The following is a 25,230-nucleotide window of genomic DNA, read 5'->3' on the forward strand; positions in this document are numbered from 1 at the left end:
GTGCAAGAGCTCTCAGTGGTAGAGCCTTCAGTGGTAGAATGCTCTCCTTCCATGTGGAGACCCGGGTTCGATTCTGGGACCACGCACCCCCGCCCAAAAAAATTTTGAGAGCGTTCACCAAAATAATTCTTGACTTCCAGCACCTTTTAAAGAATTCAAAGTTCTGGTAAAACTAGACCTGTATTCCGGCACAGTTACTCTGGCTGGAGCTGAGTCTGAGCAGCTCGGACCATGCAGTGGGCCCACTTCCCTGACATTCAACACAAGCACAGCTCTCAGAGGCATCAGAGCCTGCGACTCGGGTGTCCAGGGCAACTCCAGGGCGGTAGAACACAGTATGGGAAGGGCTGAGCTAAGCCCATTAGACGGGGCGGACTGCCATGGGTGGTGAGTACATGGCCACATGGGTGCTGGGGGATATCTGTGCCTGGTGGCTGGGAAAAGTAGCCTGTGAGAGAAAGTGGGGCAAGAGGTAGTGATACTATCACGGCTTATTTGTTGTCAGGTCTGACCCAGTTCACACTGGTTTTCCATTGGCTTCGAAATTTCCCTGCTGTCTGCAGTGAGTCCCCCTGAGGGGGTACCGTGCCTGAGGCAGATTACAATCAAGGTTTGGCTGTCATTGCATCTTGTTGCCACACAAACAGAAAACCCGGCTTTTCCTCTAAGCAAATTAGCTTCTGGGCTGTCAGCCTGTGCAGAGGTTGTCTGAGAGCCTTGCCCAGAAGTTTTGTAATTTAAATTACAGACAAAGAGAACAAAGGTGAAATGGTTTTCTTTGATGTTATTTTCACAGTGGGTTCAAGAAAACAAATTACCAAGTAAGCTCTGTTTTCCTTAATCTTATTTAATGCACTGCCATGCAGCAGCAGCAAGCTAATAATTAAGGACCATTCCGCCTCCTCCAGGGCTGTGATCTACCATGATATGACTTCATATTTTTGATTTGTTTGTTTTCTAAACTCTCATTAATGCTCATAAAATCAGTCAGAATCAAAAGAGCAAAAAGCAGAAAGTGAAAACAAATCCAAAAACTGTGTCTCTAAGAAAAGAGAGTTTCAGGGCAGTTTATCTCCTCTGCAATTAGTTGTGTCAGAATCTCTATTGTTTTTTCAATATGATGTAGCTTGATGCTTCGGGAAACACTAGAAAAGTAATCAAAATATATACTATTTATAGTTGTCTCAGAAAGTGTAGTCAGAATTTCTATTTTTAGATATCTAATAAAAGTCTTTAGAAAAATTTCTGCAAAATAAAAATGAGATTTCATACATTCACAGACACAAGCACAAACAAGATTTACCTCTCCTGTTAGATTATTTCTTCTACTTTTTAAAAATTCTATTAGAATATGTGAGAATCCAGAATTTTTCCTCACTCATTGCTGTTTTTATTATTTTGAGACTGTGCTGGCAATTCAAGTGCAATAGATATCATGTATTTTACTTCATTGGGAGTCTAATTGTGTGGCTGTGGAAATTTTAATAATTAGATGTTGAACTTTTAGAATCAATTACCCAGTCTTGAGGAGGGCTGGGGGCACAGGTGAAATCAGAAAGAAAGATGGACTATAGGGACTGAGATGGTGTAGTCTAGGAATGCCTAGAGTATATAATGATAGTGACTAAATGTACAAATTTAAAAAATGTTTTTGCATGGGGAAGAACAAAGGAATGTCATTATTGCAGGGTGCTGAAGATAGACAGTAATTAATATTTTAAAATTTTGACTTGTGTGTGAAACTAAAGCAAAAAATGTTTATTTGGTACAAAATTTATATTTTGACTAGTGCATTTCCTAATATAACTTATGTAGACAGCTTAGTTGAACACTATAAGTACACGGAACCTTGAGTAGGACATGAGATTTTGCTGGTTTGTCCAGGGTGATGCCCCAATGAATCCTGGAGTGATTTGAACAGTGAATAAAAAAGTGTTTGCAAAGTCCCCTTCGGGGAAAGGTGAGAAAGAGGGAAAATTCCACTTCTCCAAGTTGAATTCTTGATATTCTCACAAGCAGTGTGAACAACCAAAGCTATAGGCTGAGCCCCCAATCTTGGGGTTCATTCATATGAAACTTAACCCCACAAAGGATAGGTCAAGCCTACTTAAAATTAGGCCTAAGAGTCACCCCCAAGAGAACCTCTTTTGTCACTCAGATGTGGCCTCTCTCTCCAGTCAACATGATGAGCAGTCTCACCACCCTCCCCCTGTCTGCATGGAACATGACTCCCAGGGGTGTGGACCTTCCTGGCAATGTGGGACAGAAATCCTAGGATGAGCTGGGACTCAACCTCAAGGGATTGAGAAAACCTTCTCGACCAAAAGGGGGAAGAGGGAAATGAGACAACATAAAGTGCCAATGGCTGAGAGATTCCAAACAGAGTCAAGAGGTTATCCTGGAGGTTATTCTTACACATTAAGTAGTTATCACCTTGTTGTTCAAGAAGTAATGGAGAGGTTGGAGGGAAATGCCTGAAAATGTAGAGCTGTGTTCCAGTAGCCATGTTTCTTGAAGATGATTGTATAATGATATAGCTTTCACAATGTGACTGTGTGATTGTGAAAACCTTGTATCTGATGCTCCTTTTATCTTCCTCATCGACAGATGAGTAAGACATATGGAATAAAAATAAATAATAGGGGAAACAAATGTTAAAATAAATTTAGTTTGAAATACTAGTGATCAATGAAAGGGTGGGGCAAGGGGTATGGTATTTATGAATTTTATTCTGCTATCTTTTTATTTCTTTTTCTGAATAGATGCAAATGTTCCAAGAAATGATCATGATGATAAATATGCAACTATGTGATGATATTGTGAATTACTGATTATATATGTAGAATGGAATGATCAAAAGTTAAGAATGTTTGCATTTGTTTGGTGTTTTTTGGTATTTAAAAATTAATTTAAAAAAATTACCCAGTCCTGTCTTTTCTTCTCCGTTTTTTTTTTTTTTGCTTTTTTTATTTGTTTGTTTTTTAATATATATCTTTGTCTTTTTGTTCTACTAGATTTTTAAAATAACTTCACTTGAACTCTTTAATTTTCTTTTCATTTTGTTTTTGTTTTACGGGTACAATATCTCATCTTTTGTCTTCTCCTTTCTGTTTCTTTCAAATTCCTTTCGGTTGATACTGTTTTGGTTAGGTTTGGTGTCTTTCTTCATTTTGGAGCTTTTTATCAGGTGTCTGGTGCTTCTTGGCTGTCCCTCCACTTTGAAGAAGACAGCCTTAAAATCTGGCTGAGAGCTCTCTGCATGGGCTGGGAGCTGGCATCTGGACGACAGCACTATAGGTGGTCAAGCAGCTTTTCTTGTTTTTAGAGAACTTCCAAATGTAAGTTTCAGAAGGTCTTTGCTCTTGAGCTATTTAGTTTATGCAATAAAAGAATCCCCTGCTGGAGAGTTATATGTTTGTTTCCCTCCATTCTGGAAACTCCGAATGAAGGGAGAAGGGAACCGGGGATTCATTCCATAATTCAGAGTTTTACATAATACCCTCTCCTGTGCCAAGTGTAATAGAATCGGACTGGGTGTTAAGGCAGTGAAAGTAACAACCTGGCTTTGTGGAGAGAAGAGCCTGGGGCTGTTTTTGTACCACTTTCAAACAGCTTGTTTTTGGTCTTGTCTCACCCCTCCAATCTTGAGGTCTTGGTCTCTCATTATTTAAAGTCTCTTGAGAGTTCAGAAAAGTGAATTTCATTGGCATGCCCTCATGTTGGCATGCCATCTTTGCTATGTTCACTCCTCCTCAGTTTTCATTCCTTCTCCTCGAAATGTGTTGACATCTCTTACTTTTTGTCCATGTTGATTTATGCCTTTTCCCTCCTTCCTTTATTTTGTGGGATTTTGGAAGGAAATGGAGATAAAGAAGAGTATTAAATTCTGTGTATTTAACCAGAGGTCCCTAGTTTTATTCGACTTTAAAAGGAACCCATTAGATATAAGAGAATCAAGAATGGTAATTTCTCTGTATAACCAAAAGTAAAGCAAATTTATTGCATGCCAACTGTACAAGATGGCAACACACTACATATTTTAAATTGTTTTCTTTTGTAAAGTAATATATGTCCATTGAAAAAATGTGAATCACATAGAGTAAATAATGAAAAGTACAGCTTTCTCTTACTCCAATCCCTGGACAAGTTCTAGAAGAGGAATTGCTAAATTAAAGGATATTTACACTTGTAATTTAATAGCTCCAGCTGAAATGTTTTCCAAGCAACTATGCCAATTTACACTTTCAGTAGCAATAAATGTAGAGCCTGTTTCTCACACCTCTCTTAACCAGTGAATTATCAAAATTGTTTATATTTTCCAACTTAATATGTGAAAACTATAATTTCAGTGTCTTTTTTTTTTTAATTTCAGTGTCATTTTTATGCGCATTTCCTTGGTTGTGAGTCCGAAGTTGAGCATCTTTTCATATATTATACAGACATTTGTATTTTCTTTTCTGTAAAATGTCTGTTCATGATCTTTACAATTTTTCTTTTAGGATTTTTTAAATCAATTTTCAAAATTCTTTATATATTTAGAAAATTAGCCCTTTGTCTATCATATATGTTGGAAAGTTTTCCATACCAGTTTATCATTTTATTTTGGGGGTTATGTTTTGTGATACTTTTTGGCTAACAGAGAGTTATAATTTTTATGCAGTCAAATTTAATGTTTTCCTTTAAAGCCTTCCCTACTCTGAGGTCATAAAAAAGTTTTCAATGTTTTTTCTAGTATTTTATGGTTTCATTTATTTTGCATTTAATTAAATAATCTATTTGGAGTTTATTTGGGCATAAGAGTGAGGTAGGGGGTCAACTTTTTTCCCAACTGGTTTGTTAGCTGCCTAACAAGCAAGTTGCAAGTCATCCTCAGCACAAACCTATATCAACATTTGCAAGACTGTAAAACTTCTTTATCTGATCTAATCAGATAAACTGTCTCCCTGGTCATTAAGGCCAGACAACTGGTTCAGGGCCTTTGTGCAAGAAATTCAATTTGTGGGTGCTGGGTATGTAATCCAAGATAGAGGCCGGCCTCACTTGACAATTTTGTCTGATTCCTCCCTCCATGTCAAATTCTCGGGAGCATCAGATGTTTCAGTCAGGGTAGCAAGTCTAAAAACCGATTGTAAATCCCAAGGTCTGAATGAATTTCAAGTCACAGAGCCCAAATCAGAAAGAGTTAGGGAACCAGAGAAGCAGAGAACAGGTCATGGCTGCATACTGTCCAGGGCCATCTCTGAGAGCAGGTATGGAGTGAGGCCTGGCCACGGTTCTTGGGCTGAACTGATCCCTTCAGAGGGGAAGAGATGGGAGGGGAGTCCTACAGCAATTCTCAGTTTGGTGATGGACTTTGGACTAAGCTTTCACCTGCAGTGGGAACCCTAGCAGCCAGTAGAGATTAGCCACAGCCTTAGAAATGTGGAGTGAACGTAAGTTTTCTGAGTTAATTCAAGTAAGTGCTGGATATTGCCAATCAGAAACAATTTTCCACGCTAAATCATATCTAAATGTAACCATCAACAAATTGCTAAGTAGCTCATTCCTTCTTCAATAAATGTTTATCGAGAGAGGAAGCAATTATTTCCAACTAGAGGGTCCAGGGGGAAAAATCACGAAAATATTCTAGATGGCCTTTTTTTTTTCAATACCAAAACTTAACAGCACACAAACACAAACATTCTTAACATATGAACATTCCATTCTTGGTATATAATCAATGACTCACAATATCATCACATAGTTGTCTATTCATCACCATGATCATTTCTTAGAGCTTTGGCATCACTCTCTAGATGGCTATTCTTAAGACATTCTTACAATGAAGTTGCTGTAGACTTGTTTACCCTCCATTTCCGTGTCTTCAACACAGCTGCTGCGCCTGGAGGCTGACACCTGATCAGAATATCCAGAAAATAAACCTAGAAGAAAAATTAACATTTGTCATAGAATGACAGAAAGAAAGAGTAGAAACAACTAGTATAAAGATAAGTTGCATCAAAACATAAAATAATAAAGGAAATGTAACATGTTCTTTGAATAAGTATAAGAACTTTTGAAATTTTGGTATCGATAGGGAATCTTTATTACCATTGCTATCGCATTACTGTTTTTAAAATCTGGCTTTAAAGCAATTCAAGGCAATAGGCATATTTTCCTAAACTTCAAGAAATTGACAAGTTGCTTTGCCAGAAATATTTATAGGCTGTGAGGGCTTTTCTAAAATGTAGATTGAGGTGTGTTTGTGTGTATGTGTGTTTTTCTTCCTCCTAAGTCTTATAATCGGGCATCTACCACTGATACCACTGATATCAATCATAGTTTAAACTTGATGGTGCTTTTAGATCAATGCTTACAAAGTAGTTTTATGTTCTTTATAAATCCTTTATAGCACATTAACGTGAATTAGTAATTTTCTTACTCTTTGTTTTTAGGATGAACCAGCGTCAAGTTTTTGAGACAGCTCAACACTTAGAGGAAGGCTCATCTAAATAAAGACTGGCTAAAGTGACATTGCAGGGACTTAATCCTTCTCTACCTGCCCATGTGACCAGAAGGCTGATTTGCAAGTTTCTTCTCTCCAGAGCCCTGTGACTTGACAGCAAGAGAAGCACAAAATGAAGAAGGTCAGAGATAAGTACCAGCAGCAGGGACTAGGGGACCTCAAAGGGCTTTTACACACCTGAGTGAAGATTTACCTGGCCAGCAAAGGAAATAGCAAACTGGAGTTTTGTCTTGGGAAGCAGCCTCTAACTACAGAGTGTCAGAACCCATGTCCATCCAGAAAGTTCCTGGAGTCTAATGAGGAAAGTGGCTGCACGCCTGACTGTGCAGTTGATTAAAATCTAGACGTTCAACATGAGGGAAGTTGTGAAATGCAGCTTTTTGCTTGGGTGGGCACACTCTGCTGCACTGTTTGCCTCTGTCCTCCTCTGAACAAAGCCTGAGACTGAGGCTGCTCTTAAGGAGAGAATAAGCCCAGTGCTGCAGGCCAGTCCTCAAAAGATACCAGACTCTGACTGTCTTCAGCCCCCATCTCCTACCTACTGGGCCTCTTCTGCTCCACCTCAGCCCGCCCTTGATTGGTGACTCTTTGCTGAGATGGAGGCATGAGCCTGGATGATGACTGCAGTGTATGTGAATGGAGGCAGCCTGGTGAACCCCCACTATGCCAGGTGGGATCGGCGGGATAGTGTGGAAAGTATCTGTCTGACAGAGTGCAGCAAAGAGGATGAGGAGGGACAGCCCCAACAGCTGACACCCTTTGAGAAGCTGACACAGGACATGTCCCAAGATGAGAAGGTGGTAAGAGAGATCACACTAGGGAAGCGGATTGGCTTCTACCGAATCCGAGGGGAAATCGGAAGTGGAAACTTTTCCCAAGTAAAGCTCGGGATTCACTCCCTTACCAAAGGTAGGATCTCACTTCCCAAGGCTCATCCTCCATGGTATTGTGACCTAGTTGGGGAGTGAGGTTAGAACCAGGGCCAAGGATGCCAGTAAAGTGCCCTGGCTGAGCCCCTGCTGTGCATCATCTGCCTAGCAGGGAACCTCTGCCTGATCCTTCCATCATTATCTCAGTTTATTTTCACAGTGACAGTGTGAGGGCAACATTTTTATTACCATTCTGCAAATAAGGAAACTGAGACCCAAGTAAATTGGCCCAAAGCTACAGAGCTAGTAAGTGGCAAAGTCAGAAGTCCAATCTTAGTCATTTGACTTTTACTTCAAAGACTCTCACACCACACCGTACAGGTAAACACACTCAAAACATCAAGAGGAATTTATCCTTTCCAGCTAGGTCTTAGAGAAATAGCATTGTTTGGCTTGGGTTTCAAGGCAGCTCATATCCAAAGCCCATACTTGAAATGTATTTGTATTTGTGTGTCAGTAACAGTGCCACAGAATGGACCTGAAACCTCTTCCACCACTATCCTTGGATAGCTTCCCCTCCTTACCAGAGGCTGCTACTTCTGTTATTTTTGGAGAAAAGGAATTTCGCCTCAGGTCCTTTTCTGCTGCAGTCTACTCTGAACTGTGCTCATCATTGTTTGTCTCCTTGGCCTTCCACCCAAAACCCACATTTTCTTGATTTCCAGTTAGTCTGGGATTCTGAACTAGCAATGCCCACCACTCTGGCCCCAGGGAGGAACTGTGTGCAGAGCCCAGCACCCCTTTGCTGCCCCAACCCCAATGTGAGAACTTCCTCAAGGTACCTCTAACTTAACTGAAGCCTGGGGATTATCACAAGGGACTTTCAACACAGGAAAGGAGAACCTGCGACTCACCATAACCTCTTTGATTTCTTAAAGCCTTGAAAGTCCCTTACTGACCTTTTCCCCCCTTCTTGACATTTTCTCTACTGCTACCCTGTTGCCAGGGCCCCTCTTTTCTTATGTCAAAGTCATCTTTTGCTTTGTTTTCTTCTCCATCCCCTAGTTCAATCTCTGTGTTTGACTTCTATAGAAAGAACACTATACACACATACACCCACGTGTGCGCACACACGCACACACACACACACACACACACCCCAAATCTTTGGTGCTCCAAGTCCTCTTCCCTCTTGCTCTCAAGTATAGCGTTTGAGTTAAGAGCTCTGAAACCCACATGTCTGGGCTCAAATCTTCATTTCTCAGCTTCTCTCCCTACTGGCGACCTGAGTAAATTACAAATTCTTTGAGCCTCAGTTTCCTTATTTATAAAATAAGGAATTTATACCAATAGCACTTATTTCATGCGCTGTTATAAGAATTTCATGAGTTCATACTCATTAACTTCATTGCACAGTGCCTGGTCCTAGGTAAGTTCTCAATAAATGTTAGTTAGCGGTGTTAACTTTCAGAGTTGCTTAGCTCCTTTTGGTCTAATCCTCTCCATTCTACACTAGACCTGGCTTTTCCTTTGTATAACTAAAGGTCAAGTAAAGTATTTTTGTCAACAGAAATTTGCACATAACTTTACCCCCAAACAAGATCAGTTTGGCTGCCATTCCCAACAACAGCGGTTTTCACCTCTGACTGCACATTAGAATTATATGACAAACTAAAAAAGCCATCAGTGCCCAGGTCCCATCCCCAGATCTTTTAATTTAACCACTTAACACTAGGCATGGGTATTATTTAAAAACTTTCCAGGTGATTCTTGTGGATACTCAGAGTTAAGAAACACTGTCTATAGCAACTTGTACTACTATGGACAGCTTTAAAACTAGTAATCTTTTCAGTGTTTGCCAAGTATCATTTGTATTTTAAAATCAATTATGAGGTATTGTGGCAGGTTTTCATGTGACATTTGGCTTTCAAATTTCTTTTCACTGGGAATGATATTCATTTATCCAACAATATAGCAATTACATTAGGCCTTTGGGGATGTAAAGATTAATTAAATAGAGCCCCTACCTTCAAGAATAAATGAAGAGAAGACATATAAAAATAAGTATAGTACAAGCCATAATTTGGAAAAAAAAAACATGTAAGAGAAGTGCTGTGAGTTTAAAGGAAGGGGAGAGAATCTTCAATTTTAGAAATATTATGGAATGCTCAAAGTAGGGATAGAATTTGAGCTGGACCTCCAAGAGGGATAAGATTTTGGATAGGTAGCGATTCTAGAAGAGAGGAGGGTTAGGAGGTTAGTTAGAAGGAGAAATGTGAATAAAGCAAGGAAGCGTGAAAATTGTCTGTAGTACAATTTCCATGAACTTGAGGGGATGGTATGGGAAAGGTCTGGAAAGCTAGTTGAAGCTGAATCATGGTAGACTGTGAATATTGTCCCAAGGAACCTGAATTTTTCTGTTTAACAATGAAGAATTATCAATATTTTTGAGATGAAGTCAGGATTTTTTTGAAGATAAATCTTATAGTAGGGAGAATGAAGATTAGGAAGAGAGAGTTGCAGCAGACTGGAAGATGTCAGGAAGCTAATATGATAGCCAAACCATGGAGGCAGAGAGTGAGGATGGAAGCTGTCAAGACAAGAAGGAGGAGCTAGCAACATGGAAGCGGAGTCTGTAAGGTTGGTCGATGATTAAATGTGGAACTGAGGATGAAAAAAGGCAATGACTGTGAAGCTAAGACTGGACTATGTAACTGAAAGAATAGTAATGCTTTTAACAGAAAAGGAAAAGAGAAAGAGAAGGAAAATGATGAGTGAAAACTTTGATGTCCAGGAGTTTGGATGTGCAAGTCAGGGGCCTGGGTGTGAGGTCAGACTGGGGATTTCATTGAGGTGGTCATGGAAGTGGGTGGAAATCAGAAGGAGATGTAGAGAAGAGTGGTGAATGACCTTTATGTACCAGTTCAGTAAAAATAGGAATGCTTACATTTCTCCTTCTCCTTTACTTCCTCCTCCATTCAAATTGAAAATGGCCTTTTCAAGTACCATTTTAAAAATTGGGCATTCAGAAAGTAACAACATAAAGTGAGATTCCTATATTTTCTGAAACAGACTATTCAGCAATTATGGAGAAAGTGAAAATTCATCATTCCCATAAATACAAAACTCCTAAACAGTTACTACCAGTTTACCTCCTGGCTGACCTTTTGTGTATACCCAAGCATCTGTACTTTTGGAATGGTTTAGAAATGCCAATGAAATCATCCATTCTCATTCCCTGCATTACATGATTTTTCAGTGTCAGTGCATTTTTTTTTAAATGAAATTTTATTGAGATATGTTCATACATCAAATAGTCCATTCAAAGTATATGAAAACATCTCATAATATTATCATAGAGTTGTACATTCATCACCACACTCAATTTTAGAACATTTTCATTAACAAGAAAAAAATAAATATAAAAATAAAAAAGAACACCCAAAACATCCCATATGCCTTATAGCCCTATTATTTATTTAGTCTTTATTTTATTATTAATCTGCCATACACTGGATAAAGGGGGTGTCAGTCATAATCACATGGTCACAAGATAAAAGCTAAATAGTTATACAATCATCATTAAGAATCCAGTTTATTGGATGACAGTTCAACAGTTTCAGAGCTTTCCTTTTAATTTTTCTAATACAGTAGAAACTAAAAAGGAATATCTATATAATGCATAAGAATAATCTCGAGAATGACCTTTCAACTCTATTTGAAATGTCTCAGCCACTGAAACTTCTTTTTGTTTCATTTTTTTTCCCCTTTTGGTCAAGAAGTAATTCTCAATTGCTTGATACCAGGGCCAGACTCATCTCTAGGAATCATGGCCCACATTACCAGGGAGACTTACACCCCTTGGAGTCATGTCTGATATAGAGGGGGAGAGTAGTAAGTTTATTTTCAGAGTTTGCTGAAAGAGTGAGGCCACATCTGAGCAACAAAAGAGGTTCTTTGGGGGTGACACTTAGGCATAATTATAAGTAGGCTTAGCTTCTCTTTTGTAAGAATAAGTTTCAAAAGGGCAGGCCCCAAAATTAAGGGCTTGACTTATTAAACTGGGAGTCCCTATGCTTGTGAGAATATCAGGAATCCCGAATGTGGGGATGTTTAACATTTCCATATTTTCCCTCAGTCCCTCAAGGGGCTTTTGCAAATACTTTTTAAATTTTCTGCCCAGAATACTCTGGGATGTATCAGAGTATTACATTAACCTGTGCAGAATAACAGGATCTCATTCCTTATTCTAGTTCCATGTAATTATGCCGTTTAAGTAAACTAACCATACAGTTTAAATTAGATAGTGTGCTATAGAAAAAAAAAAAAAAATATATATATATATATATATATTTTTTTTTTTTTACCAAATAAACATCTCTTTCTTTGATCTCACACAGAAGTTGAAGTTTTAAATTATAGTCACTATCAACCATTACCTGCATTCTACTTTGTCTTTTCCTAACCAAGTCTGTTTCATACATATCTCTAATTGAAGTCTGATCTCTTTTTCAGCTTCTTTAACAGTTGCTGTGTGGAGTAATGCTGACTTTCAGAGCTGCAGAATTCTAACTCTGAGTCTCAGGTATCAGACAGATATGCAGAGTTTCAGGGAACTACCAGTTATACACAAGAACTCAGCATCTCAGAATTTAGAAATAACAGTTAAAACTCAGGAATAGTTGTTGTAAGAGAGTATAATATAAGAACCTTTACAATAAGCTTTACTGAACATTCTGTACTCCTTAATAGTCAATTGCCCAATCTCCGCCCACATTCTATCCCCTAATAACTTGTCCTCTGGAATTCAATTCTCGGCATTTGCACATTATAGTTAGTTTATATTAGTGAGGCCTTATAATATTTGTCCTTTTAGTTCTGGCTTATTTCACTCAAAATAATGTCCTCAAAGTTCATTTCCCCTAGTTGTATGCCTCACAACTTCATCAGCACTTTAAAACATCAGTATATTTAGATGTTTTTCAATGTCAATAGCTATATAGCTACTCTTATCTTTTAAAGAGCACATCATATTCCATTACATAGCTTTTGTAGCATAATTTTTTTAATTTACCCCTATTGATTAATATTTATCTTTTTTCTAAATTTTTGCCATTATTTATAAAGCAACAGAGACTCCCTTTTCCATACTTTTTTGCATACTTGTATGATTGTTTCCAGCATATGTTCCTAGAAGTCGATTCTCTTTGGAGGGCATACATTTAAAAATGTATATACGTAGCACCAGACTGAAGGGGCAGCATTTGCATCTTTACTCAATAAAATTGATCCATGCTTGTAGTTCATAATTAAAACTAAAAAACATAGAGCAAGAATGAAATACAAAAAGATAAGAGGGCACATAGGAAGATAAAAGGCCAGAAATTGAGACAGAAGATATGATTAGGAAGAGCAAGGAAGTTGAATAAAGCTAAATTAGGAGAAGGGTTTTGAAAGAAGAGTCCATTGCTGCAAAGGGACCAGAATGGCTAAATTCTGAGGGAAGGCTCCTAGAAATGGCCAACTTTGAGCTATTTCATAAGAATGTGGGTATAGATGTTAACTTCCAGCAGAGAGGAAGCAAAATGAGAGAGTAAAAGGAACATGAACTTTGGAATTGGGCAAATCTGGCTTCAACACCCTGTTATCAACTTACCAGCATCTCTATTTATGCCTGTTACTTAACATCTTTGATCCTCAGTCACCTCAGCTATAAAACAGAAATAATGATTCTTATCCTAGAATTGTAGGAAAAATGAAAATAACTTGTGAAGTACATGGCACATAGTAGCCACTCAATAAAAAGCAGCTATCATTGGCACAACTTTTTTTTTCACCTAAATAACATTTCAAAAGACAATTTAATATTACTACAGTAATGAAAAACCAACATCACTTGCTGCAAATAGAAGGTAATGGTAAAAATAAATGCAGTGTAAATAAACTAAAAAGGTAGAAATTAATTTTAAAAACATATTAACAGCTAATTTGAGATTTTCTCCTTGCCTTAATTAGGAGAACTGAAATGGGAATAATGTTTTTATGCAGTGATCCAGTGCTACTTAAGGCTTTTCCATGCACTAAAACCATCTTAGTGTCCTATGAGTGTGAAAGGTTCTGCTTTGTCCAACACTGACCTCATCTAGTTCTCTTGTATTTTTCAAATGAGGAATCCAAGTCCTAGAAGTGGCTGTCTCTGGGTAACAGTGGAGACAGGATTAGAACGCAGGTTTCTTTTCACTCCACAAGTCTACCTCAAAATTCTGTTGAGAGCATGGGGCAACTGTTTCATGAATGCCACTGTCTTCTGCAATACCAGTCCCCAGCTAGATTCCAAAACTGGCTTTTTGACCATCTTTCTTCCTTTCAGCAACATTGTCAATGAGTGATCTTGCCATCAGCATACCTATAGAAGAGTTGAGGGAAATTGGAAACCATCAGGGAGAGCTAAAGAGTATAGATATGTATATATGTATATAGCCAGGACTCAGAGAAGAAGCACAGGCTCTTCTTCCAGACTGCTCCTGGTCTGTCCCTTTCCCGGTTCAGTGTCAGAGATCTGCTGCCCTGTCTTTAAGCGGTGGAATATAGTGCAGCATTGTGGGAAGATACTGACTTTGGAGTCTTCCAGAGCTGAGCAGAATTCCAATTCTCTTTCCTTTACCAGTGTGATCCTGAACAAGTTATTTTACCATTTTATGTCTCAGATATCTTGGCTATAAAATGAGAATACTCTATCAGCTGCATAGGATTACTAAATTGAGCAGTAGAAAATATACAATATATTGGATATTTACCATGTGCCTTTAGAGAGCACAAAGTATTTATGAAATGATTATTGTTATTCTGCTTCAAAGAAGTCTAGGTCTTATACACCTGTCTGAGTCAACATGATTCCATTCATGAAGCTGAAGCCTAGGCAAATGAGCTAACATCAAAAAAGGTGTATTGTGTAGGGAAGTAGAGCTGGATCTCAAGTTGTTACACTTTCCATCTCTTTCTCTTTCTCTGGGGCCACCTGGCTTCTTCTTCTACTTCCTTTGATTAAATTGTTTCATCTTTCCACTTCTTTCTGCAGAGTGTCTTTCTCTGTTTAACTATCAGAAGGCACATGGCCAAGTAATGTTGTTGCCAGTCCCATATCTACATAATCTCTCAGCTTTAAAGCCCCAAAACTACACCCCACTAGTTTCATTCTATTTCAGTTCAGATTTTAAAGAGGGAGAACATGATTGCTCATGGGCTAGCTGGTGATAGGCTAATTATGAGTCAAGAGCATGCCCTTGTTAAGTCAGCTGTGACCCTGACAGTCATGTGGACTGCTGCCTTCTCAGGAGAGCCCAAGATCCAGAGAATGTCTCTGAGAATGGAGGGTAGAGGGAGCAGCAAAGCAATGGACATATCTATCACAAAAGACACCACAACTGGCTAAGCAGAGGAATCTCTTCCACAAAGCAGGAGCAAAACAGTGCCTAATTCTTTAGACAAGCTATTACATGGGAAGACAGAAGAAAAGGAAAACCAAATTGGTATTTGTATAGTGACTTTCTCCTCAAGTTCCAAAGGCTTCTTGCCTGTCGTATTACAAAATTCACTTAATATTAGTCCTTTGAATTTCAGAGAACGTGGCATTTTCCTGCTGTGCAGATGGGTGCCTTGGATGGCCTCATTGACATGCTCTCAGCTCCTAACCTGTCATAGAGCAACTCTCTTGTCAAAAGATTCAATGTCAACCTCTGTTTATGGATATCATGTGCAAAAGCGTGAAGGAAAGCTGAAAGCACAATAGTGGAAAAAAAATTAGTTCAACAACTCAGTTTTTAGAAGCCAGGAAACAGAATAGCAAGTACTTGAGAGCATAAAACAGAAAATGAAACATGCAACAGAAAAATGAATCCCAGACCTCACCTCTTGACTTACCCTCAATGGCCTAGTTCTACTACCATGCCTCGCATCTCTTCTGGGGTTTTACCCATCACTGAGCCTTCACATCAAAGAAAGAATAGGAAGTTGATAATGAAAGGAAATAAGAACTATGAAGGAAGGGAGAACCCAGATGCAAATCGATGTGAGGAGAGGAAGAAAGAGAATGGAGGTTCAGGTTTGGGGAAATGGCTTGAGAGAAGAATGAGAGCAATCAAAACATTAAATCTGTGGCTTACAAAAAGGAGAGAGGACATTCAGCCATCCTGAGCTGACTGAATCAAGGAAAAAGAGGACCACCCTTTAAAATCTTTACCCCAAAAAGAAAAAGATTTATCAGTGAGTGGTTTAAAAGCCCTCCTGGGAATTTCAAATACCCTTACCCATTGCCTAGTCATATCAGATTGTGCACTGTGAATAATGGTCCCCATACTTATCTGCATTCTCATTAGGTTTTCTAAGAATATGAACAGTCTGGATAAGCTAATGGAGGAGTTCCCTAGGAAAGCAGAGCATTTCAATGCCAGAGGCAGTTCTGAGGACAGTCTTAAAGAAAGACACCGTCCATTAGTGAAGTTAGTTATGAATAAAGTTCTGGTACATGCTACAACATGGATAAACCTTGAAAACATTATGCTAAGTGAAAGAAACCAGAGATAAATTGTATAATTCAGTTTATATGAAATATCGAGAGTAGGCAGATCCATAGAGACAGAAACCACATTAGTGTTTGCCAGAGGCTGAGGGGAGGGAAATGGGAAGTAATTACTTAATGGATATGGTGTCTTCTTCTGATGTGATGAAAAATATTGAGAGATAGAGAAGTGATAGTTGCACAACATTGTGAATGTGCTGAATGACACTGAATTGTAGGCTTTAAAATGGTTAATTGTATTGTATGTGAATTTGACCTCAATAAAGGAAGGAAAGGAGAGAGGGAGGGGTGGATGGGGGAGGGAGGGAGGGAAGAAAGAGGGAGAGAGGGAGAGAGGGAGAGAGGGAGAGGAAGGAAGGTGCTAGGTGCTTTGCATTCCTAGAAAGAAGGCTCCAATATAGCCTTCTGATGGCTGGAGTTTATTTCTATAGCTAGCAGCTTAGATTCCCTTGGGTCTTGCAAGCCTATATGGCAGGCTGAGAGCCAACAGGCATCCCCTTTTAGGCTGACCAGAAATTTCTCAAAAGAGATGATGCACTAGGCTTCTGAATATTTTATGTCCCATCTGTGTCACAAACGAAAGTAAAAGAGGCAGCAGGTAACTGTCCTCTGTCCTTGCCCTTCCTGGCCTCTTCTCTCATTGTCTTTCATCCAGTTTTACTCTGGTCTCATGTTTCTATGACCCTTTCTTCTCTTTCAACTTATTTATTCATTGGGTCACTCATTCTTTTTTTTAAAAAAATGCAATAAACACACTTTGTTCTGGACCTTATAGAGATGAATAAGATACAGTTGTTGCCCTAAAGGGACTCTCAGTCATGTAATGGAGACAGACAGGAGACAGTTGATATGTGCTATTTCAGAGTAAGGCACAAAAGGTGTGTTCACTTGGGTTTGAGGGACTCAGGAAAGAGTCTGTGGAGCAGAAAAGGCTTGTGTTGGGTCTGGAGGAATGGGGGGAAATTTATAGGGCACAGGGAAAAGGGAACTCCAGGCAGAGGGACAGGATACAACGTACATGAAGGCATGAACCAGTGTAGCGAGGTATTTGGAGGTTTAAAAGTAATTCAGGTGCTCGCTTCGGCAGCACATATACTAAAATTGGAACGATACAGAGAAGATTAGCATGGCCCCTGCGCAAGGATGACACGCAAATTCGTGAAGCGTTCCATATTTTTTAAACTTGGAATATGTCATTGGTAACAGAGACCAGCAGGAGTTAGAAACAGGGTAAGATAATGGGTAATTGGAGCGGAAGGGATACAGACTGTGCAACAGGACTAGATACAAAAACTCAAAAATGGACAGCACAATAATACCTAATTGTAAAGTAATCATGTTAAAACACTGAATGAAGCTGCATCTGAGCTATAGGTGTTTTTTTTGTTTGTTTGTTTGTGTCTTTTTTTTTTCCTTTTTTTTTACTATTATTATTATTTTTATTTTTTTCTCTATATTAACATTCTATATCTTTTTCTGTTGTTTAACTAGTTCTTTTCCTAAATCGATGCAAATGTACTAAGAAATGATGATCATGCATCTATGTGATGATGTTAAGAATTACTGATTGCATATGTAGAATGGAATGATTTCTAAATGTTGTGTTAATTTCTTTTTTTTCTTTAATTAATAATAAAAAAAAAGTAATTCAGTAAGTTTGGAGCATGGGGTACATCCGCAGAGTAGTGGAAGATAAGTTGGGCAAGGTAGGCAGGAATTAGATCATGAAGAATCATCTTGCATATTTGGAATTTATAATTTAGGTATTGGAGAGTCATTGAAGAGCTTTAATCAAGTGATTAGTATTATTGGATTTGTAGTAAGAATAGTGACTTGAAGTTGAAGTTGATGAGAGTCAGGGAAGCCAGGAAAAAATATTCATATAATGGTCCAGGTGAATGATGACATCACATGAACTAAGGAAGCAGAAGTAAGGATGGAAGGATGGGGATTTATTTAAAAAATATTTTAGAATCTTAGAAAACTTTGTGTTCAATTGGATGGGTTCAAAGAACAAGGGAGATAGGGACAAGGGAAAGGTAAAATTGAAGCTGACTCCCAGATTTCTGCTTTAACGACTGTGCGATAAATAGTGAATATGAGAGAAGAAAAAAATTGGGGGGAAAATTTTTGGAAGCATTGAATTTGGAAGAGCTCCCAGGTGAAAGTGTTCCTGAAGTACTCAAGAATCAGCTGAGGGAGGGAGGGCAGGGAGTAGCAGGGGCCAAATCATGTAGGGCACGTAGATCCTAGTAAGGACTCAGACTTTCTTAAGAGTGATTAGGGAGCAAAGGGATGACACGATTCGCCATATACTTTAACAGGATCACACTGACTACTTTTTTGAAAATAGACTGTAAGGGGTCAAATACAGAAAAGGAAAGATCAGTTAGGAGTTTATTGGAATGATCCAGGCAAGAGATAAATGGTGGCTTGAAACAGGAAGGTAGGAGCGGAATACTGAGAAATAATTGGATTCTGGCTATATTTGGAAGGTAAAGATAACAGGATTTACTGACAGATTGAAAGTGGGGTATGAAAGAGAAGCATCAAAGACTCAAAGGACAGGTGTATTAGTCAGGGTTCTCTAGAGAAACAGAATCAACAGGAAACACTCACAAATATAAAATTTATTAAGGTTTCTCACATGACCGCGGGAACGCACAGTCCACAATCTGCGGGGCAGGCTGTGAAGCCAACGATTCCGTTGGAGGGTTTGGACAAACTCCACATGAGAGGCTCGCCAACAGAAGCAGGAAGAGAGCCTGTCTCTTCTGAATCCTCCTTAAAAGGCTTCCAGTGATTAGATAAAGCATTACTCATTGCAGAAGACACTCCCCTTTTGCTGATTACAAATGGAATCAGCTGTAGATGCAGCTGACATGATCATGATTTAACTCTATCAAATGTCCTTATGGCAACAGACAGGCCAGCACTTGCCCAACCAGACAAACAGGTACCACCACTTGGCCAAGTTGATACATGAACCTGACCATGACAGTCCACCTCTTGTCAACTTGGCAGCTATACATACCACTTTAAACCATACCTAATTTCTAAATAAAAAACAATAAAACACACATTTTACTCTTTTGCCTAACAATACTCAACTGTCCTGCATATAACTGGAAACACATTAAATCTCTCCAGAATAGGGTATAAATCCTTGGGTAATATTCATTCTTAAACTTGATATCTTAAATAGTATAACATGAACAAAACAGCATTACAGTCTTCGTTTCTGTAACTGATCACATGGTCGAAGCTAATATTTATCACTACCTTCTTCCACTACCCATTCCACGTTCCCTTTACCCTCAGCAAGCACTTCAGCTAGCCATGGTTCTTTGCCTGGTGGGTGGCCCAAACCTTCATTCCTGAAGTTTCAGACCCATGGGTAGTCCTGCCGGGATTGGGTTGTTGCAGTTTTCCATTGATTTTAGTCACAGGGCATCGTAGTATTAAAAGACACCCTAAGGGATCTCCTATATTCCAAGAAAACTCTTCTTTACCTCCATTGTATAGTTACAGTCCTATTTCCCCTTGGTAGTCAGGGTCAATCATCCCAGACAATAGTGCAATCCCTTACTTGGCTTGTTGATCCAGGGGCATGAGTAGCCCAAAGTGACCAGGTGGCAGTCTTAGATTCCAATTCAATGGAATCATTGTTGTTTCTCCTGGTGGAAGCACTCCCCCTTTTGGAACTGAAACCTGTAGACCAGCAGAGCTCAGGGTCTTAGGGACAGGAAGCAAAAAATTTCCTAGTGGATCACTAGGGATAGTAGTGAGTGGTGCCACTCCTATTTCCACCCCTTGGTTCCTGGACCCATGGATCCTGGCTATGGGAGAAACAGCACCATACAGCAGATGCTGATTCAAAGCATATACAGCTTCCTGGAGAACATTACCCCAGGCTTTCAAGGTATTGCTACCTAGTTGGCACCATAATTGAGTTTTCAAAAGGCCGTTCCACTGCTCTATCAGTCCAGCTGCTTCTGGATGATGGGGAACATGGTAAGACCAGAGAATTGCATGAGCATGTGCCTATTCCTGCACTTCATTTGCTGTGAGGTATGTTCCTTGATCAGAAGCAATGCTATGTGGAATACCATGATGATGGATAAGGCATTCTGTAAGCTCATGGATGGTAGTTTTGACAGAAACATTGCATGCAGGGAAAGTAAACACATATCCAGAGTACGTGTCTATTCCAGTTAGAACAAATCGCTGCCCCTTCCATGAAGGGAGTGGTCCAGTGTAATCAACCTGCCACCATGTAGCTGGCCCATCACCTCTGGGAATGGTGCCATATCGGGGGCTGAGTGTGGGTCTCTGCTACTGGCAGATTGGGCACTCAGCATTGACTGTAGCCAGGTCAGCCTTGGTGAGTGGAAGTCCATGTTGCTGAGCCCATGCATAACCTCCATCCCTACCACCACGACTACTTTGTTCATGAGCCCATTTGGCAATGACAGGAGTTGCTGGGAAAACAGGCTGACTGGTATCCACAGAATGGGCCATCTTATCCACTTGATTATTAAAACCTTCCTCTGCTGAAGTCACCCTCTGGTGCGCATTCACATGGAACACAAATATATTCATGTTTTTAGCCCACTCAGAAAGGTCTAGCCACATACTTCCTCCCCAGACCTCTTTGTCACCAATTTTCCAATTATGGTCTTTCCAAGTCCCTGACCATCCATCCAAACCATTAGCAACAGCCCATGAGTCAGTATACAATCGCACCTCTGGCGAGTTTTCCTTCCAAGCAAAATGAACAACCAGGGGCACTGCTCGAAGTTCTGCCCACTGAGAGGATTTCCCCTCACCACTGTCCTTCAAGGACACCCCAGAAAGGGGTTGTAGGGCTGCAGCTGTCCACTTTTGGGTGGTACCTGCATATCGTGCTGAACCATCTGTAAACCAGATTTCTGTATGTAAACCAGCCCTATTTTGTATGTACCATTTCCATTTTACAATAGAGTGCTGCTGCGCATGCCCAACTTTATGGCTTGGTGGGTCAGACAACACCCAGCTCATGATAGGCAACTCAGGTGTCATGGTAACTTGGTGGCCCATGGTTAAGCGTTCAGTCTCTACTAAGGCCCAGGAGCAGATCAAAAGGAGAGTTAACCTGCAGTAGATGGTAAGGCTTTGCTCCAAAATCCTACGGGTCTGCATTGTGATTCTCCTATAGGGGCCTGGCAAAGGCTCCAGACAGCATCTCTATTTGCCACTGACACTTCCAGCACCATTGGATCTGCTGGATCATACGGCCCAAGTGGCAGAGCTGCTTGTACAGCAGCCTGGACCTGTCACAGAGCCTCCTCTTGTTCAGGTCCCCACTCAAAATTAGCAGCTTTTCTGGTCACTCAATAAATGGGCTGGAGTAGCACACCCAAATGAGGAATATGTTGTCACCAAAATCCAAAGAGACCAACTAGCCATTGTGCCTCTTTTTTGGTCATAGGAGGGGCCAGATGCAGCAACATATTCTTCACCTTAGAAGGGATAACTCAACATGCCCCATCTCACTGGACACCTAGAAATTTCACTGAGGTGGAAGGCCACTGTATGTTTGTTGGATCTCTCATCCTCTGACACACAAATGCCTTACCAATAAGTCTAGAGTAGTTGCTACTTCTTGCTCACTTGGTCCAATCAACATGATATCATCAATATAATGGACCAGTGTGATGTCTTGTGGGAGGCAGAAACGATCAAGGTCTCTGTGAACGAGATTATGATATAGGGCTGGAGAATTGATATACCCCTAAGGTAGGACAGTGAAAGTATATTGCTGACCTTGCCAGCTGAAAGCAAACTGTTTCTGGTGGTCCTTACTAATAGCTATTTAGAAAAAAGCATTTGCCAGATCAATAGCTGCATACCAGGTACCAGGGGATGTATTGATTTGCTCAAGCAATGATACCACATCTGGAACAGCAGCTGCAATTGGAGTTACCACCTGGTTGAGCTTACGATAATCCACTGTCATCCTCCAAGACCCATCTGTTTTCTGCACAGGCCAAATAGGAGAGTTGAATGGGGTGTGGTGGGAATCACCACTCCTGCATCCTTCAAGTCCTTAAGAGTAGCAGTAATTTCTGCAATCTCTCCAGGAACCCAGTATTGCTTCTGATTTACTATTTTGCTAGGTAGGGGGTGTTCTAGTGGCTTCCACTTGGCCTTTCCCACCATAATAGCCCTCACTGCATGAGTTAAAGAGCCAATGTGGGGATTCTGCCAGTTGCTCAGTATGTCTATACCAATTATACACTCTGGAACTGGGGAAGTAACTACAGAATGGTTCTAGGGGCCCACTGGACCCACTGTGAGATGGACCTGAGCTAAAACTCCATTGATCACCTGGCCTCCATAAGCCCCCACTCTCACTGGTGGACCAGAGTGATGTTTTGGGTCCCCTGGAATTAATGTCACTTCTGAACCAGCATCTAATAATCCCTGAAGTATCTGATCATTTCCTTTTCCCCAGTGCACAGTTACCCTGGAAAAGGCCATCAGTCTCCTTGGGGAAGGCTTGGAGGAAGAGTAACAGTATAAATTTGTGGCAGTGTAACAGGGTTCTCTCCCAAAGGGGCCTGGCCTCCCCTTCATTCAAGGGGCTCTGGGTCTGTAAACTGTCTCAAGTCTGGAAATTTATTAAGGAGCCAAGACTCTGTGTTATTGTAATTCAGGTTAGACTTTTGTTCACTTGACCTAGAACTCTTTTGTTTATATAGCTTGAACAAGAATTTAGTAGACTGCCCTTCTATTGTATTTCTAGGTACCCCATGATTTACTAGCAATGCCACAAATCTCTGCGAGTCATAAAATTTTGATGCCTGCTTTGAGTTTGCTGTCTATTATAATACCCACGTCTACCCTGACTTTGGCAATTAAGTGCTGCCACCTGGCTTCTGCCAACTCAGGATCCCATCATCCCCATTGTGTTTAAGGATTCCAGCTCAGTGACAGCAGTTCCTACAATAATATCTGACCTACAGAGAAGTGCAACCACAGAGCTCTTCAGGGGTGATGGTGCTGGTCTCACAAATTTATTTCTCACTGTTCTGGTAAAAGGTGCATCCTCCAGACATTCCTGGGGTGTAAGAGCAGGCTTTGCATGATAAATCCACTCTAACATTCCAATCTCTCTAAGCCTCTGGATCCCCTCATCTACATTATACCAGGGCAGTTCTGGCATTTCAACCTCAGGTAATGTTGGCCACCTTTTGACCCATGTTTCAACCAACCATCCAAACAAACTGTTAATACCTTTTCTAACCCCTCAAACTATAACATTGAATGCAGAATCTCTGCTTAGTGGGCCCATATCAATAAATTCAGCCTGATCCAGCCTTATATTCCTCCCACCATTATCCCACACCCTTAAAATCCATTGCCACACATATTCCCCTGATTTCTATCTATATAAATTGGAAAGCTCATACAGTTCTTTTGGAGTATAATGTACCTCCTCATGTGTGATACTTTGTACCTCACCTTTAGGGGCCTGTTGGGACTTTAGTCTAGTTATAGGTCTGGAAGAAATGAGAGGTGGTGGGGGTGGGTCATGAGAGAATTAGAAATATCTTCCAAGCCATTTGCTTCAGGGCCTTCATTTGCAGTTTTATCTGGTGAGACAGGATTAATCACTCTAGGGCTAATCCCTTCAGGAGGAGGTTGGGTGGCCAATTCCTGAAGGCAGGCTGGAGGTGGGGCAGTTATGCCCTCAGGAAAAACTATTACAGGGTTATCTAGAGAAAACTCAGCATGACCTAGGGTTTCAACCTCACCCCTGACATCATTATCAATCCATATGTCACCATCCCATTTTTTGGGGTCCCACTCCTTTCCAATCAATGCTTTCACTTTAATGACAGACACCATGCAACATTGAGATTTCAGTTTATGTTGTAAAGTTGCTACTCTAAGAATAAGGTTCTGAGTCTGATTTTCAGAGATCTCAAGTCTAGGCTACAGGAAATAAGATTTTCCTTCAGGATACTCATAGAAATGTCCACATCTGTCAGATGGCACTTAAGCTTCTCGTTTGAAGCCTTAAACCCATCCTTTCACTCCTTAATGTAGCCAGTGTATCTAACAACAACCAGCCAACATCTCTATACCTCTTATTTCCACAAAACTCTATAAAGGTGTCAAAAACATTATCCCCAGAGCCTGGCTTCATACAAGTGAAGCATTAGGAGAATCGAGTGGTGATATTTTGACTATCTCTTTTGCCAACTCACTCCATGGATTGGGAGTGTCTTTCTGATTATGGGAATCAGAGTCCTTAGTGCCTTTGAGTCCAGTCAGAGTAGAAAACCATTAATAAAAACCCATTTTTAAGATTCTGTTTCTTAAGAACCACTCCTGGTACCAAGATGTATTAGTCAGGGTTCTCTAGAGAAACAGAATCAACAGGGAACACTTGTAAATATAAAATTTATAAAAGTGTCTCATGTGACTGAGGGAATGCAGAGCCCAAAATCTGCAGGGCAGGCTGTGAAGCTGAAGATTCCAATGGAGGGTCTAGATTAACGCCACAGGAGAGGCTCGCCAAACGAAGTAGGATGAGAGCCTGTCTCTTCTGAATCCTCCTTAAAAGGTTTCCAGGGATTAGATTAAGCATCACCCATTGCAGAAGACACTCCCCTTTGGCTGATTACAAATGGAATCAGCTGTGGCTGCAGTTGATGTTATCATGATTTAATTCTATGAAATGTCCTCATGGCAACAGATAGGCCAGCACTGGTCCAACAGGTACCACCACTTGGCCAAGTTGACACATGAACCTGACCATGACAACAGGCAATTATCAAAGGACAGGAATTAGAAAAATAGAGTTTCCATATACTGAAATATATGGCAGGTTTGAGTTGGGGTGATCTCAGGAGCTCATATTGAACATGGCATGTTTGACATCCTTAGTACACATCTATTGCATGCACATACAGAATAGATGCTGTTGGTGCCTCACTCATGTCTTCTTGGGTCTTACCATTGCAGTACATACTGACCTGATCTTCTGCTACTGATCTCTCTATCTCTTTACCTCTTGACTTCCTCTACATGCTAGAGCTTTCTCTGCCTCATGCAGGACAGGCCAGAAATACAAGGAAATTAATGTCCCCCAAGAGCAGCCAGAAACCAGTTACTAACAGAAGCTGATGTATACATACTCCAACTCTCTTGCCCTTCTCATGGAAACTCTTAGGCATAGCAACTCTTAGCAGGATTAAATGGTAATATGCTCAGTAGCATATCCTTTA

The 25,230-nt window shown here is 40.2% G+C and overlaps 1 protein-coding gene, 1 long non-coding RNA gene and 1 other non-coding gene across 5 annotated transcripts in view; 2 read left to right on the forward strand and 1 right to left on the reverse strand.

Moving 5' to 3' along the window:
* Positions 1-25,230, forward strand: part of NIM1K (NIM1 serine/threonine protein kinase) — a 93,023-nt gene that overhangs the window by 61,262 nt on the left and 6,531 nt on the right. For all 3 annotated transcript variants that reach the window (XM_077117094.1, XM_077117093.1, XM_077117095.1), the window contains exon 2: positions 6,435-7,414. In XM_077117094.1, the coding sequence (XP_076973209.1) occupies positions 7,120-7,414 (295 nt within the window). In that variant the 5' untranslated portion in view covers positions 6,435-7,119. The remainder of the gene's footprint in view (positions 1-6,434; positions 7,415-25,230) is intronic.
* On the reverse strand, positions 3,104-14,688 carry LOC143647273 (uncharacterized). The gene is made up of 3 exons (XR_013157951.1): positions 13,512-14,688; positions 5,821-5,921; positions 3,104-3,833 (listed from the first exon to the last, which is right to left on the reverse strand). It is a non-coding gene; the product is annotated as an uncharacterized LOC143647273 (long non-coding RNA).
* Positions 17,024-17,130, forward strand: LOC143647545 (U6 spliceosomal RNA). The gene has a single exon (XR_013158157.1). It is a non-coding gene; the product is annotated as a U6 spliceosomal RNA (small nuclear RNA).

This window comes from Tamandua tetradactyla, chromosome 9, assembly GCF_023851605.1.
Source record: "Tamandua tetradactyla isolate mTamTet1 chromosome 9, mTamTet1.pri, whole genome shotgun sequence".
In the NCBI taxonomy this organism is placed as follows: Eukaryota; Metazoa; Chordata; class Mammalia; order Pilosa; family Myrmecophagidae; genus Tamandua; species Tamandua tetradactyla.